Genomic DNA, 13,706 nt, shown 5'->3' with positions numbered 1-13,706 from the left:
AGATTTTGGCTGGGGCTGGGTTTGAACCCAGCACCTCTGGCATATGGAGCCGGCGCCCTACTCCTTGAGCCACAGGCACCGCTCCCTAAAACTTTTTTTTTTTTATTGAGACAGAGTCTCACTGTCACCCTCAGTAGAGTGCAATGGCATCATAGCTCACAGCAACCTCCCACTCTTGGGCTCAAGTGATTCTCTTGCCTCAGCCTCCCTAGTAGCTGGGACTACAGACGCCCACCACAAAGCCCTGCTATTTTTGTTGTTGTTGTTAACCAGGCCCAGCTGGTTTCAAACCCACCAGTCCCAGAGCATGTGGCTAGTGCCCTAACCACTGAGCTACGGGCACTCCCAAAGTCCTGGAGAAAACTTCTCCCAAAGTCACACATTATTCTGGTGGCAGTTAGCATCCCAAAACTGATCAGCTCAGCAGAATGGAGGCCTGACTGGCTGCCCCAACCTGCAGGGCTAACCCAGCTCCAGAATGTGGGGTTGACCAGGCTCTCACTGGCCTTGGACCACTGCTCAACTTCTCTGCCCCACTATTTCCTGGCTCTTCCTTCCACAGGTATTGACCCCAGGAGTACCACCAATAAACACCCTACCTGCTGATCCCCGCTTCAAGCTGTTTCCCAGCAAACCCAACCTGGGTCAGGCACAGAAGATGCAAAGATGTTACTCAGCTTGCCTTCAGTGGTGTCAAGGCAAAGTGGGAACATCTATCTTCATGACTGCATGCAGCTCACTGGGGGAAGCACAATGTGCAATGGGAGCCTTGGTAGAGAGGGCAAAATTGAGAAGTCTGTCACTCCATAGGTTCAGGGACTCGTAGAGGCCCTTCCACCACTCTGGGACAGCCTGCGAGGATTTTACTTCACACAGGTTCTCACTTCCACCCTGCATACTCAGGCCTAATACAGAGCTGATGTGGGTTAAAATTTCCCTGGACATCAATGACAAGTTAGCAAAACGCTGTCCAACAAATTTCAAGACAGTAATAATCACACTGAAATAATTTTGTTCTTTTTGAGACAGAGTCTCACTTTGTTGCCCTTAGTAGAGTACTGTGGCATCATAGCTCACAGCAACCTCAAACTCCTGGGCTAAAGCAATCTTCTTGCCTTGGCTTTTCTACTTATAGTGGAGGCAGGGTCTCACGCTTACTTAGGCAGGTCTCAAACTCCTGAGCTCAAGCATTCTACCTGCTTTGGCCTCTCAGAATGCTAAGGTTATAGGCATGAGCTACTAAACAATTTTCTGATTGGGATCCTTCCTTTTTTTTTTTTTTTTGAGACAGCTTGTCTCAAGCTGTTGCCCTGGGTAGAGTATCATGGCGTCATAGCTCACAGCAACCTCCAAATCGGGTTAAAGCCATCCTCCTGCCTGTTTTTCTATTTTTAGTAGAGACAGGGTCTTACTTTTGCTCAGTCTGGTCTCGAACCTGTGAGCTTAAGCAATCCATCTGCCTCACCATCCCAGAGTGATAGGATTACGGGCATGAGTGAGCTACCATGTCCAGTTGACAGTAGCATTTTCCAACCTTCAAAACTGCCTTTGCCAACTCCCCTCTCTAATCTCTAATAAACTTAAGTATCTATATGGATAAGTGTATTTCCAAAATTAACAAAATCAGGCCAGGCACAGTGGCTCACGCCTATAATCCTAGCACTCTTAGGAGGCCAGAGAGGGAGGATTCCTTGAGCTTAGGAGTTCAAGACCACCTGAACAAAGACAAGACCTGTCTCCATCAGAAATAGAAAATTTGGCTGTGTGTCCAGCTAGTCAGGAGGCTGAGACAGGAACATCACTTGAAGCCAGGAGTTTGAGGTTGCTGTGAGCTAGGCTGATAGCTGATGTCATAGCATTCTACCCAGGGTAGCAGAGTAAGACTCTTGTCCAAAAAGGAAACCCTTCAGCTGCATTTCTGAGGACTCTAAGGAGTTGGGAAAACTCCAATAGCAGTTCATAATTGTGAGGGCTCAAGAGTAACAGCCTGGCAAATAGACAGGCAAAGACCCCCAACTTGCCCATCTGCAGGTCTGATGTTGGAAGAGAAGGGGCTGTGAGAAAGTTCTCAGGAGTGCCAGTGGTGTTCAAGGCTGTAAGAACACCTCCTCTGGACTAAAGGGAGGGAGGGCACCGAGGCAGCAGGCACATGAAGTCCTTCAGGCAGCTTCATCAGTCCACCAATGCCTACTCTATGGTTAATCACCAGAGCCATCTTCCTTTCTCTTCCTTCATCCCGTGAATAGGTTTCTTCCCCAGATATCTACATTACGTTACCCTCGGCAGCTCAGAGTTAAGGCTCCTTTGTCAAGCTTTGTGACTACAATTTCCACAAAGCCAGCAAGCTCTTCTGGTTTCTCTATTGTCACTGAGAGCAAAGCAATGTTTTTTTTTTTTTTTGAATCTCACTCTGTTGCCCTGGGTAGAGTGCCGTGCTGTCATAGCTCACAAAACTCTCAAACTCCTGGGATCAAACAATCCTCTTGCCTCAGCTTCCCAAGTAGCTGGGACTACAGGTATCCACCACAATGCCTGGCTTTTAAAGACCAAGTCTTGCTCTTGCTCAGGCTGGACTCGAACTTCTGAGCTCAGCAATCCACCAGTCTTGGCCTCCCAGAGTGCTGGGATTGCAGGCATGAGCCACCACACTCACACTCATTTTTTTTTTGAGACAGTCTCACTACGCCACCCTCAGTAGAGTGCTGTGACGTCACAGCTCACAGCAACCTCAAACTCCTGGGCTTAAGCAATTCTCTTGCCTCCACCTCCCAAGTAGCTGGGACTACAGGTGCCTGCCACAACGCCCAGCTATTTTTTTGTTGCAGGTGTCATTGTAATAGCTGGCACGGGCTGGATTCAAACCCACCAGCCTTGGTGTATGTGGCTGATGCTATAACTAACCACTGTGCTACAGGTGATGCGCCCCATCCATTTTTTTTTTTTTTAGAGATGGGCTTTTGCTATGTTGCCCAAAATAGTCTCAAGCTCCTGGACTCAAACAATCCTCCCAAATAGCTGGCATCACAAAGGTGTGCACCACCCTGCCTGGCTCCAATGGCTCCATCTTTTTTTTTTTTTGAAACAAAATCTCATTAATGTCACCCTCCATAGAGTGCTGTGGTGTCACAGCAACCTCAAACTCTTGGGCTTAAGGGATTCTCTTGCCTCAGCCTCCCAAATAGCTGGGACTACAGGTGCCCACCACAACACCCGGCTATTTTTTGGTTGTAGTTGTCATTGTTATTTGACAGGCCCGGGCTGGGTTTGAACCTGCCAGCCCCGGTGTTACATGGCTGGTGCCCTAGCCACTGAGCTATGGACACTGAGCCTTCACATCTTCTGAATGACAACTACATATAACATTTTAGTCCTTAAGAAATAGTATCGGCTCGGCGCCTATAGCTCAACTGGCTAAGGCGCCAGCCACGTACACCTAAGGTGTCGGGTTCAAATCCCCAGCCCAGACCCGCCAAACAACAATGACGGCTACAACCAAAAAAAAAAAAAATAGCCGGGCGTTGTGGCGGGCGCCTGTGGTCCCAGCTACTTGGGAGGCGGAGGCAGGAGACTCGCTTGAGCCCAGGAGTTGGAGGTTGCTGTGAGCTGTAATGCCACGGCACTCTACCCAGGGGGACAGCTTGAGGCTCTGTCTCAAAAAAAAAAAAAAAAGAAAGAAATAGTATCTATAAATCATACTACCTCTGTTAAACATCTCTTCCCTCTTAAAGACAGCTTAATTTAAAAACAAAGTATGTTCTCTTTCTTCCTATTAGACCCTATTCTAAATTCCCCACTTCCTAGATCCCTCCTACATGGTTAAAGGAAAAATAAAGAACATGAAATTGCCCAAACAAAATAAGGACAAAGATGGTTCTCTTCAGCCCTGAGGGTCCAGATCAGAGAAGCAGGGCAAACCTGAGTCAGAAACCAATGGAGAACGCAATTGGCAAACCTTGTTTGAGGCCAGGTTGCAGGATCAGTTCAACCTCCCAGTAGTGGGGGCTGTGAGAGCAGATCCCAAGACTCCTGGAGTAACAGTACCACATGATGCCAACACACTGCCCTGTGTCCCCCTGGTATGCCCCCCACCCCAATTCAGGACATGACCTCCATGCCCCAGTGGCCTTGATGTCTCTTCCCAGAAGCCAGGCTGGTGCTGTCACTGCTTCCCCCATGTGAGTGATAGAAATGTCCAAGGAAACCACCAACCTGAGAGCCCACACCCTTCAATATCAGAGAGCAGCAGAGATGAGGCCAGGGAGATGCAGGGGGAGATTTAATTTACATAGCAGCCACATGGGGCCCACTCAGAGCTGGGGCAGCGGGGGAACCTAGAACCTCAGCGGGCACACTTGACCCTGTGCCCTGGGTGATCAGTCCTCATAGACTCTTGGATGGAGATTCCCAGGTTGTATAGAGGATGCTCCAGTCAGAAGGAGACATTTGGGAATAAGGCTGTCCCCAAATTGGGGAAAGTCCTCAGCCTAGAGTTGGTTGCCTATGTAGTGGCCCAGGGTCTGAGAGACCAGTCCATTCCTAGGCACAGTCCTCAGCCTGGCAGCCCTAGAGGAAGCCCTCGCGGCGGAACTGCTCCTGAAGGAGGGCACGATACTGGTCAAATCCTCCTTCGACCCTGGTGACGCCGCCTCCTTCACACACCCACAACTCCCGGCACACCAGCCTGATAAAGCGTTCATCATGGGACACCAGAATCACGCCACCCTGAAATACAAGAGAGTAGGAAGTGCTCAGGGGAACATGAAGGGACCCTGGGCTTGGGGAGAAGTGGTCAAGGTGAAGGCACACTCACCCTAAAACTGTTGAGAGCGCGGCCCAGAGCCTCGATTGTCTCCATGTCCAGGTGGTTTGTGGGTTCATCCAGAATGTAGAAGTTGGGGCTAGACGGCAGGACCCAGGAATATGGGCAGTTAAGGAACAAAGGTGGGAGAAAATGAACCTTTCTCATAAAAAGGTAAGAAGATCATCATATTCTACAGGGCAAGAAGGGGAAATGAGAAGGCAAGAGCTCTAGAAAGTCAGGCCTCACCAGGGCATCGTCATCTGAGCAAAGGCCACTCGGCTCTTCTGGCCCCCAGATAAGCTGGCAACAGGGCGCATGGCCAGTTCTCCAGAAATGCCATACCGGCCCAGCTGGTGACGATACTCCTCCTCAGGCAGTCCTGGAAAAGGACTCCCCCCATCAGGTGGTTTCTTGGCCCAACCCTCTCCCTTCACCTTCTAACAATACCTCCAAGTGCCCAAGTACTGATGCCTAGACTTGGCAGGCTGCTCTGCATCCACCTTAAGGTAAACAAACCTTGCCGCAAGGGGTCAGCCCTGGCCTTCCTCAACTCACCAGGAAACTTGCGTGCCAGTAGTTCCACAGCACTGACATTCAGGTCCAACTGTTCCACATGGTGCTGGCTGAAATAGCCAATCTTCAGATTCCTGCAGGCAGAAACAAAGGTAGAAAGGGGGACACAAGGCAGTAGCCATGAAGGAGCAGAGACAGTATGAGTACCTATCAGTGTGTGCACAGGGATGTGGGTAGGCCTTACCTGTGAGCATGTCTGATGCCTTGAACAGGTGCCAGGTCCCCCATAAGCAGCTTCAGCATGGTAGACTTTCCAGCCCCATTTTCCCCAACCTATAAGAAACATGAGAATGTTTTAGAGTGTGTGTCAAAATACTATAGCGCTATAGGATGACTAAAGTTAACAGTAACTTGTTGTGTGCATATATATACATATATATATTTATTCTTTTGAGGCAGCCTCAAGCTGTTGCCCTCGGTAGAGTGCTGTGGTGTCACAGCTCACAGCAACCTCCAATTCCTGGGCTTAGGTGATTCTCTTGCCTCAGCCTCCCAAGTAGCTGGGACTACAGGCACCAACCACAACCCCTGGCTATTTTTTTGGTTGTAGTTGTCATTGTTGTTTGGCAGGCCTGGGTTGGATTCATATCTGCCAGCTCTGGTGTATGTGGCTGGCGCCTTAGCCACTTGAGCTACAGGTGCCAAGCCTTATTGTGTATTTTCTTTTTCTTTTTGATATAGAGCCTCAAGCTATTCCTGTGAGTAAAATGCCATGGCATCACAGCTCAGAGCAACCTCCAACTCCTGGGCTTAAGCAATTCTCTTGCCTCAACCTCCCAAGTAGCTGGGACTACAGGCACCTGCCACAATCCCTGGCTATTTTTTGGTTGTAGTTGTCATTGTTTGGCAGGTATTATATATTTTCAAATAGCTAGATGATTTTGAATATTCCCAACACAAAAAAAATGATAATTTTTAAGGTAATGATATGCTGATTGCCTGATTTAATTATTACATATCATATACATATATTGAAATGTTACTCTGTATCCCACAAATATACACAACTATTATGTGTCAATAAGAAAAATGTGCATGTGTAGTCACAGAAGGGAAGAGATGAGAAGGGGTCTCAGAAGTCCCAATGACTACTTCAACAGCCAAAAAAATATTTTTAAGGAACTATACAGAAAAATAAAGATATTAACAGAAGCAATACTTGAGTATCTGTTAAGTGCTAGGTATTTACTTTTCCCAATAACCAAATGAGGTAAATGTTATATCCATTTTAAGGATGGAAGAAACTGCTTGGTAATTGAACTAGGAAGTGGCATGATTTAAGTCTGTCCCTGAAGTCTGCCCTCTCCCCTCAGTGTTCCATGGTTTGAGAAAACGCCAAACTGAAAGCATTAAGTGTTCATAAAATACCACATGCCAAGCTCTTCCTGTCTGTAGGCAGCCTGGTGCGATCAGAGAACAGGGGCAGTATAGAATAGCAAAGCCCCTGCCCAGGCCCTCACTCCTATTCCTATGGATCTGGCCCAGTCCACACCACACACTAGGGTAGAGAGTCCCAGGCATGGAACAGAGAAAGAGCAACCATACCACACAGATGCGGGACTCAAGATCAGCAGAGACAGAGAGATGACTGAAGATGACGTGCTTAGGGTCATAGTAGAAATCCACCTCATCTAGCTGCAGAATTGGTGGTGAGAACTTCTCAAATCCATCAGGGAACCTGCAGGTGGTGAGGTTGAAGAGTGTGGGCATGGCCAGAAGCAAGCACTTCCCCAGCAGCCCCTCTGGCCCAGTACTCACTTTATCACCACCTCTGATTCTTTGTCCACGGGTTTCAGTTTTGGTCTGAGAGGAGAGATAGGATGGACTAGATTTATGACTTTAAAATACTTCTTGCAAAAGTAATATATGTGTAGAAATCTTAGAAAAGGCTTATGCTCCCACCACCCAGATACTATTACCCCCAATGTACCATCATTAGTCATTAAGGAAATACAAATCAAAACCACAATGATCTATCACTTCACACCCACTAGGATGGCTAAAACTAAAATGATGGTTAATACAAGTGTCAAGACGGACATGAAAAAACTGGAACACTCAGAATTTGCTGGTAGGAATATAAAATGGTGCAGCCACTTTAGAAAATGCCTAATATAGAATTACCACATATTTCTAGCAATTGTACTCCAAGGTATGTATCCAAGCAAACTGAAAACACATGCCTGCACAAAAATTTGCACAACAGAGTTCACAGTAACACTATTAATAACCAAAATGGAAACATTCCTATGTCCATCACCTGATGAATCAATAAACAAATGTTGTATATCCACACAATGGAATACTACGCAGCCATAAAAAGAAGTGAAGTACTGACACATGCTACAGCATGGACAAACCTTAAAAATATATATTTTTTGAGACAGAGCCTCAAGCTGTCCCCCTGGGTAGAGTGCCATGGCATCACAGCTCACAGCAACCTCTAACTCCTGGGCTCAAGCGAGTCTCCTGCCTCCGCCTCCCAAGTAGCTGGGACCACAGGTGCCCGCCACAACACCCGGCTATTTTTTGGTTGCAGCCATCATTGTTGTTTGGTGGACCCAGGCTGGATTCGAACCTGCCACCTTAGGTGTATATGGCTGGCGCCTTAGCCACTTGAGCCACAGGCACCGAGCCAAAACCTTAAAAATATTACGCTAAGTAAAAGAGACACAAAAAGTCACATATTGGCTTGGCAACCACGCTCAGTGGTTAGGGTGCTGGCCTCATACACCAAGGCAGGCAGATTCCAACCTGACACAGGCCTGCTAAACAACAACAACAAAAAAAATAGCCAGACGTTGTGGGGGGGGGTGTCTGTAGTCCCAGCTACTTGGGAGGCTGAGGCAAGAGAATCACTTAAGCCGAAGAGTTTGAAGTTGCTGTGAGCTACGATGCCAGGGCACTCTACCAAAGGTGACATAGTGAAACTCTTGTCTCCAAAAAAAAAAAAAAGTCACATATTATGATTCCATTTATATGAAACATTCAGAATAAGAAAATGTATAGACAGAGTAAATTAGCAGTTGCCATTGGGTAGGCAAGGTTAATCCTCCAAGAGCACTGTAGAATACTCTGATTTCTTCCTCTGTAGGAAAGCAAAGTTAGCTGCTAGCAAAGGGAGACCTAGGATGGGAGAGGTAAGGTGGCCTGCAAAATGAGGGAAGCAATGAAGAGAACAGGAATCGGGCCCTGGCCAAGGACACTGTACTCACAGCTTCTCTAGCAACTTGAGTTTACTCTGCACTTGAGAGGCTCTGTTGGCATTGTAGCGAAACCGGTCAATGAAAACCTGCAGGTGGAGGAGTACCCTGGTTAGACTTATTCACCACTCCCAGTTCTGGGGCCCATGGGCTGTCACACCCCAGCCCCAACTGCCCCAACACCTGGATATGCTGGCGATACAGCTGCTGAGCCTCATATTCACGCTGCTGGTTAAGCAGCCGCTCCTGCTTGCTCTTGATGAAGGTCTCGAAGTCTCCCCGGTAACCATCTAGCCGCTGGCTGTGCAGGTGAATGATGTCTGTGGCAATGGCATTCAGGAAGTTGCGGTCGTGGGAGACGACTAGGATTGTGGAGGGCCACGTCTGAGGGGTCACAGGATGGCAGGCCCAGTTTGGAAGGGCAGTCAGTTCCCAGGCCCCTGGTGTCTTAGTGGTAGACATTCCCCAAGCCCATGCTAGCACCCGTAGGCACTCACCTGTAGGTAATTCTCCAGCCATAGGATGGCCCTTACATCCAGCATGTTTGTGGGCTCTGGAGAAGAAGTAGGGAAGAACACACTTGGGATTGAAGTGCTAGAGAATTAAAAGCTTGGATGCTACCACCCTTGCCCATCCTAAAGTGAGGGCACCTCATTTCAAACTCACCATCTAATAGGAGAAGATCTGGCCTATGAAAAAGAACACATGGCATAAGGTTTCAGGTCACTGACTCAATGCCACTTCCCAAGGGCCAAGGCCTAATCTCCATAGGGCTCCACACACAGGCCCAGGAGAGACTCACCTAGCAAACAGGGCCCGGGCCAGAGCCAGTCTCATCCTCCAGCCACCTGAGAACTCCCTAAAGAATGACAGAGCCACATTAGGGGTAGGTGCTCACTGGAGCATGCAGAAGCCAAGCCAACCATGTTCAGAGCCAAGAATGGCAAGGGCCACTCACCGGGTAGGCTGCTGCTGCATTTTAGGGGTAAAGCCAAGCCCAGCAAGGATGACTGATGCCCTAGAAGTAAAGAAATTGGAGAACCCGGTTGGAACAGTTCACAGAAGGGAAGGATGAAATCTGAAGAAGGGAGGGGGAAATTCTAAAATACCTGGCAGGGGCCTTGTCAGCCTCAATCTCCTCCAATTTGGCATAGGTTTCTGCCAGCTGTGCAGCCTCTGATCCCTCCACCCTGGGAAAGAGGAAAAATAGCAATCAGTCAGACTGGGACAGTCTAAGACAGTGGTTCTCAACCTTCCTAATGCCGCAGCCCTTTAATACAGTTCCTGTGGGTCATGACCCACAGGTTGAGAACCACTAGTCTAAGAGGATATTCTGCACCACATGCAATTGGAAAGAAGGTCACTGGCTGTCTTGTTGTTGGAACAGGCATAGAATACAGGAAGGGCTTGCCTAAGGTAACAAGGGCAATGGGCACTATGGAAAGAACAAGGGCTTCAGAGTCCCATAGTGCCCAGTTCCAAGCTCTGGTGATTACTAAGATGGGCACACGAACTGAACTGTGGATTAGTGACAGGCACAGGAGGCCCTCTGAAGGACAGCTAATGCTAGTATTTCCCTAGCCTGGGGCTCTTACCTGCCAGCAGCAATCCGGCTGCTTAGGTCCCGCTCCTGCCGAAGCAGGTCCTCTCGCACACTATCACTCTCCAGCACACTCTGCAGGGCAGAGGTATCATCCCCAGCAACCTCCTGCTCTACATGCAGTAGGGAAATGTGGGCTGGAACCCGCAGGCTCCGGGTGGCCAGCATCTTCAGCAGAGTTGTCTTCCCCAGCCCATTTCGCCCCACCAGCCCATAACGGCGGCCCCATGCCAGGTTCACATCTGCTCCAGCTAGCAGTACCCTGCAGGGATGGTAGAAAGGAAACCAAGAATGCTCTAGAAATAGGTGCACAGCAAATTTAGCAACTGAAATCTAACATTGTTTTTAGCCTTATTTCGTCTCTTCAAATTCTCCTTTAATTAAAAAGGAATGCTGCAGCTTGGCGCCTGTAGCACAGTGGCTACGGGGCCAGCCACATACACTGAAGCTGGAGGGTTCAAACCCAGTCTGGGCCTGCTAAACAACAATGACAACTGCAACAAAAAAACAGCCGGGCGTTTTGATGGGTGCCTGTAGTTCCACTTACTTGGGAGGCTGAGGCAAGAGAATCGTGTAAGGCCAAGAGTTTGAGGCTGCTATGAGCTGTGACACCATGGCACTTTACTGAAGGCGACAGAGTGAGACTCTGTCTCAAAAAAAAAAAAAAAAAAAAGAATGCTGTACCCTCACCGCTATTCTCTCACCTGTCGCCAAAAGACACATCAAAGTTCTCAATTCGCACGTCATAGGATTTGTTCTTGCCAGATGATTCCAACCGGCTTTCCTTTCTGCTGCCTGCCTGGCTGGCTGATGCCTCTTCCAAGACTCTTAAAGGAGAAATGGATAGGCTTTAGTGCTCCCAACAACCCTTCCGTCCCAGTAGAGACTGCTTTGCTCCCTTCTGACCCATTCTTCCTCAACTCACAGAGGATTGCTGGTCTTGAGTGTGTCCTTCTCTGAGCGCTTCTCCTGCTTTGCCTTCAGTCGAGCCTCGGCCTTCTCTAGCTTCTTTGCATTCACAGTCTAAGGATCCAAACACAACTGCTTCACTCTAGGGTACAGGCTCAGAAGGGAACCCCCAGTGAGTACATCTCAAGTAAACTAAACTTACCTATGATAAACAGAGTCAAAGGCTCAGGGAAAGACATAATAAAAAATCCCCCCAAAAGATATTCCAATATTTAGGCAGTCAACTCTGATCCCCATCATAGACATAGCCCCTCCCTTTCTTCCTACTCACCGAGGACTGTTCCCTCTTTAGCAGTCCTGGAAGTTTGGTTCCACAGTCTGTAATTGAGAAGAAAAGCAGTCACCCACTCCCTGAGGGAAAGGAAACTAACATTTTGAGTGCTAATATGAACTAGGCATAACCATTTTCAAGACAGCCTTATAATTCTGGAGATAAACAGCTATCGTCCTTGCATTCAAAAATAAATCTCACATATAAGGATACAGAAACTGGGGCAGATAAGCAACATGCAGTTGAATAGTAAGTTGAGAAATTGGGGACAAAAGCAAGTCTGTCCAAGCCTCTCATATGCTTCCTCCCATACCCAAGAACTCTGAGAACCCTCCCACCTCCCTCCCTTCATCATAAGCTTTTTTACCCGCAGTAAAGATATCAACTAACTACTATAAGTTCATTCTGCGGAAAAGAAATAGTAGGAATCCTTAGGTGCAAGGAGATGCTGGTAGGGGAGGGAGGGGTGGGCTAAGGAAAGGACACAGAACAGTTCAATCTCCCCCCAGTCTCACCGTAGTTCTCTGTTATCTTTGACAACTGGATGGGGGCGTCCAGTAGCACCTGGCTATTTCCCTGGCTCTGTGGCTCAGCCCTACGTGGGTAGGAATAGAAAGCGCAGGGTTAGTTGAAAGGAAAGCTCTATGGCCATTTAGGCCTTCTTCCGCCATCTCTTGTCTCTGGACCATTCACCTTCCCTTCTCCCCCATCAATCTCGATTCCTTGGCACTTACAGGCGCAGAGTGTTGTACATGCGCTGGCACACGGCCCTGATGCCCGCGTCATCCTTGCTGTCCCCGGACACCTCTTGTAATAGTTCCCCCACAGCTTCCACCAAGTCATCCACAGACTCGAAGTCCGCACTGCCGCTGTGCAAGACGCCTGGGCCGGGCGTGGCAGTACGAGGAAGAAACCGGGCAGAGTAAACATACAATCGGTGTCAGTCCCCGAACCGCGGTCCCAGTCAGCGGTTCCAGACCCAACCGGACCTCGGGACAAGAGGTCAAACAGAGGAGAGGCCTGGCAGCGGTCCTTGGCACTACCTTCCCTTAGGCTTTTCCCCTGACCTCCACTTTGGCCTTCTCTGCCAGTGGATTGTATTCCGCTTACCAGTCACGTAGTCAAAGACCTGTCCGTCAATTTCGGGGAACTCGCTCCGCAGGATCTCGGCGCAAGTCGCCATGTTCCAGTCGGGAGCACGTCCGCGCAGTCGCCGAGAGACCCCTGCCTAGGCCCGCCCCCTGCCCGTCCCCCGAGGTCACGTTCCTCCTTCCAAAGCGCATGCGTAGCAGTAGCGCAAGAAAGGCGCGGAGTGCGCGGAACCCGGTGGGCGGGGTGGACGGTCGCAGAGGAACGGTGCGCGAGCGCGGCGCCGAGTCTGCGCCCGCCTGCTTTCTGTGCGCTTGCGCAACGTCTCTTTCGCTTTAAGATTAACCACATATGTGGTTTTCGCGGCCTCTGGGACGTTGAGATTCGGATGCAAGAGGAGGAGGCAGGGGAGCTAGAGGTTTATCTGGGCGCGAGGCACGGGTGGGGCGCCTCCACAGAGAAGGGCGACGGATAAAGCACGCTAGCTTTGCTAGGTTTTGTACGCCTCCTTGAGGCGCGTCAGCTGCAGCCGCGCCCCCAGACAAGTCCATTTTGGTTGCCGGGGAGAGCTTTGCTGACTCACCTCGGGCCCTGCCTCTCAGAAGCCCCCCTGCTTGGTTCTGTGCGTTCGCCAGGCCCCACCCCGCTTCTCAGCCTGGTGGCAGCTACCGTCTCCCATACCCCGAGACCTGTGCTCAGACTTTTCATACACTTCGTGACAGTTCAACCAACCACTGCGAATTATGCCTATTTCGTTCTTACGCTATTCCAGGGTACGACGTCACCTGCCGCCAAAGGACAAAACCAGGTCCACGTGTCCTGTATAAATTCACTGGTATTTATTTCCTACCTTGATCCAAAGCAGACTTCTTTCCATCCCCGATGTCAGAAAATGACAATCTATTTCTTTCACCAATTCCTTGTCTAGAAGTTAGAAATTTACTCCAAGTGACACTACTGCTTTATATTTTACGTTAACAATTATACAACCTGGTTCTAAAAGTGGTACTAACATTACATCATTATCCACAGATCCTTTTGGGTTAAATACTGCTATTGTGAGGAATCGATCCGGGTATTTAACTACTTTATAGGAAATACAGATAAAGAGGAACATGTTAAGTGGCACCTTGGGGATTTATTTTATTTTTGAGACAGAGCTTCAAGCTGTCCCCCTGGGTAGAGTGCCGTGGCATTACA

The 13,706-nt window shown here is 49.0% G+C and overlaps 1 protein-coding gene across 1 annotated transcript; it reads right to left on the bottom strand.

Annotated features, from left to right (window-relative positions):
* Positions 1 to 4,259: 4,259 nt before the first annotated feature.
* On the bottom strand, positions 4,260 to 12,733 carry ABCF3 (ATP binding cassette subfamily F member 3). Its single transcript, XM_003802845.3, has 21 exons — positions 12,528 to 12,733; positions 12,152 to 12,299; positions 11,933 to 12,012; positions 11,418 to 11,464; positions 11,103 to 11,200; positions 10,882 to 11,004; positions 10,173 to 10,439; positions 9,687 to 9,767; positions 9,536 to 9,595; positions 9,380 to 9,436; positions 9,244 to 9,266; positions 9,075 to 9,130; positions 8,761 to 8,961; positions 8,590 to 8,666; positions 7,133 to 7,177; positions 6,920 to 7,052; positions 5,559 to 5,647; positions 5,357 to 5,448; positions 5,048 to 5,180; positions 4,811 to 4,898; positions 4,260 to 4,722 (listed from the first exon to the last, which is right to left on the bottom strand). The coding sequence occupies exons 1-21, from the start codon at positions 12,598 to 12,600 to the stop codon at positions 4,564 to 4,566; spliced, it is 2,130 nt and encodes a 709-aa protein (XP_003802893.1). The 5' UTR covers positions 12,601 to 12,733; the 3' UTR covers positions 4,260 to 4,563.
* Positions 12,734 to 13,706: the final 973 nt, after the last annotated feature.

The sequence above is a fragment of the Otolemur garnettii genome, unplaced genomic scaffold, assembly GCF_000181295.1.
Source record: "Otolemur garnettii isolate 467f Iridium unplaced genomic scaffold, OtoGar3 scaffold00263, whole genome shotgun sequence".
Lineage (NCBI taxonomy): Eukaryota > Metazoa > Chordata > Mammalia > Primates > Galagidae > Otolemur > Otolemur garnettii.
The sequence above is the reverse complement of the archived record's forward strand: the minus strand, read 5'-3'. Positions and strand labels throughout refer to the sequence as shown.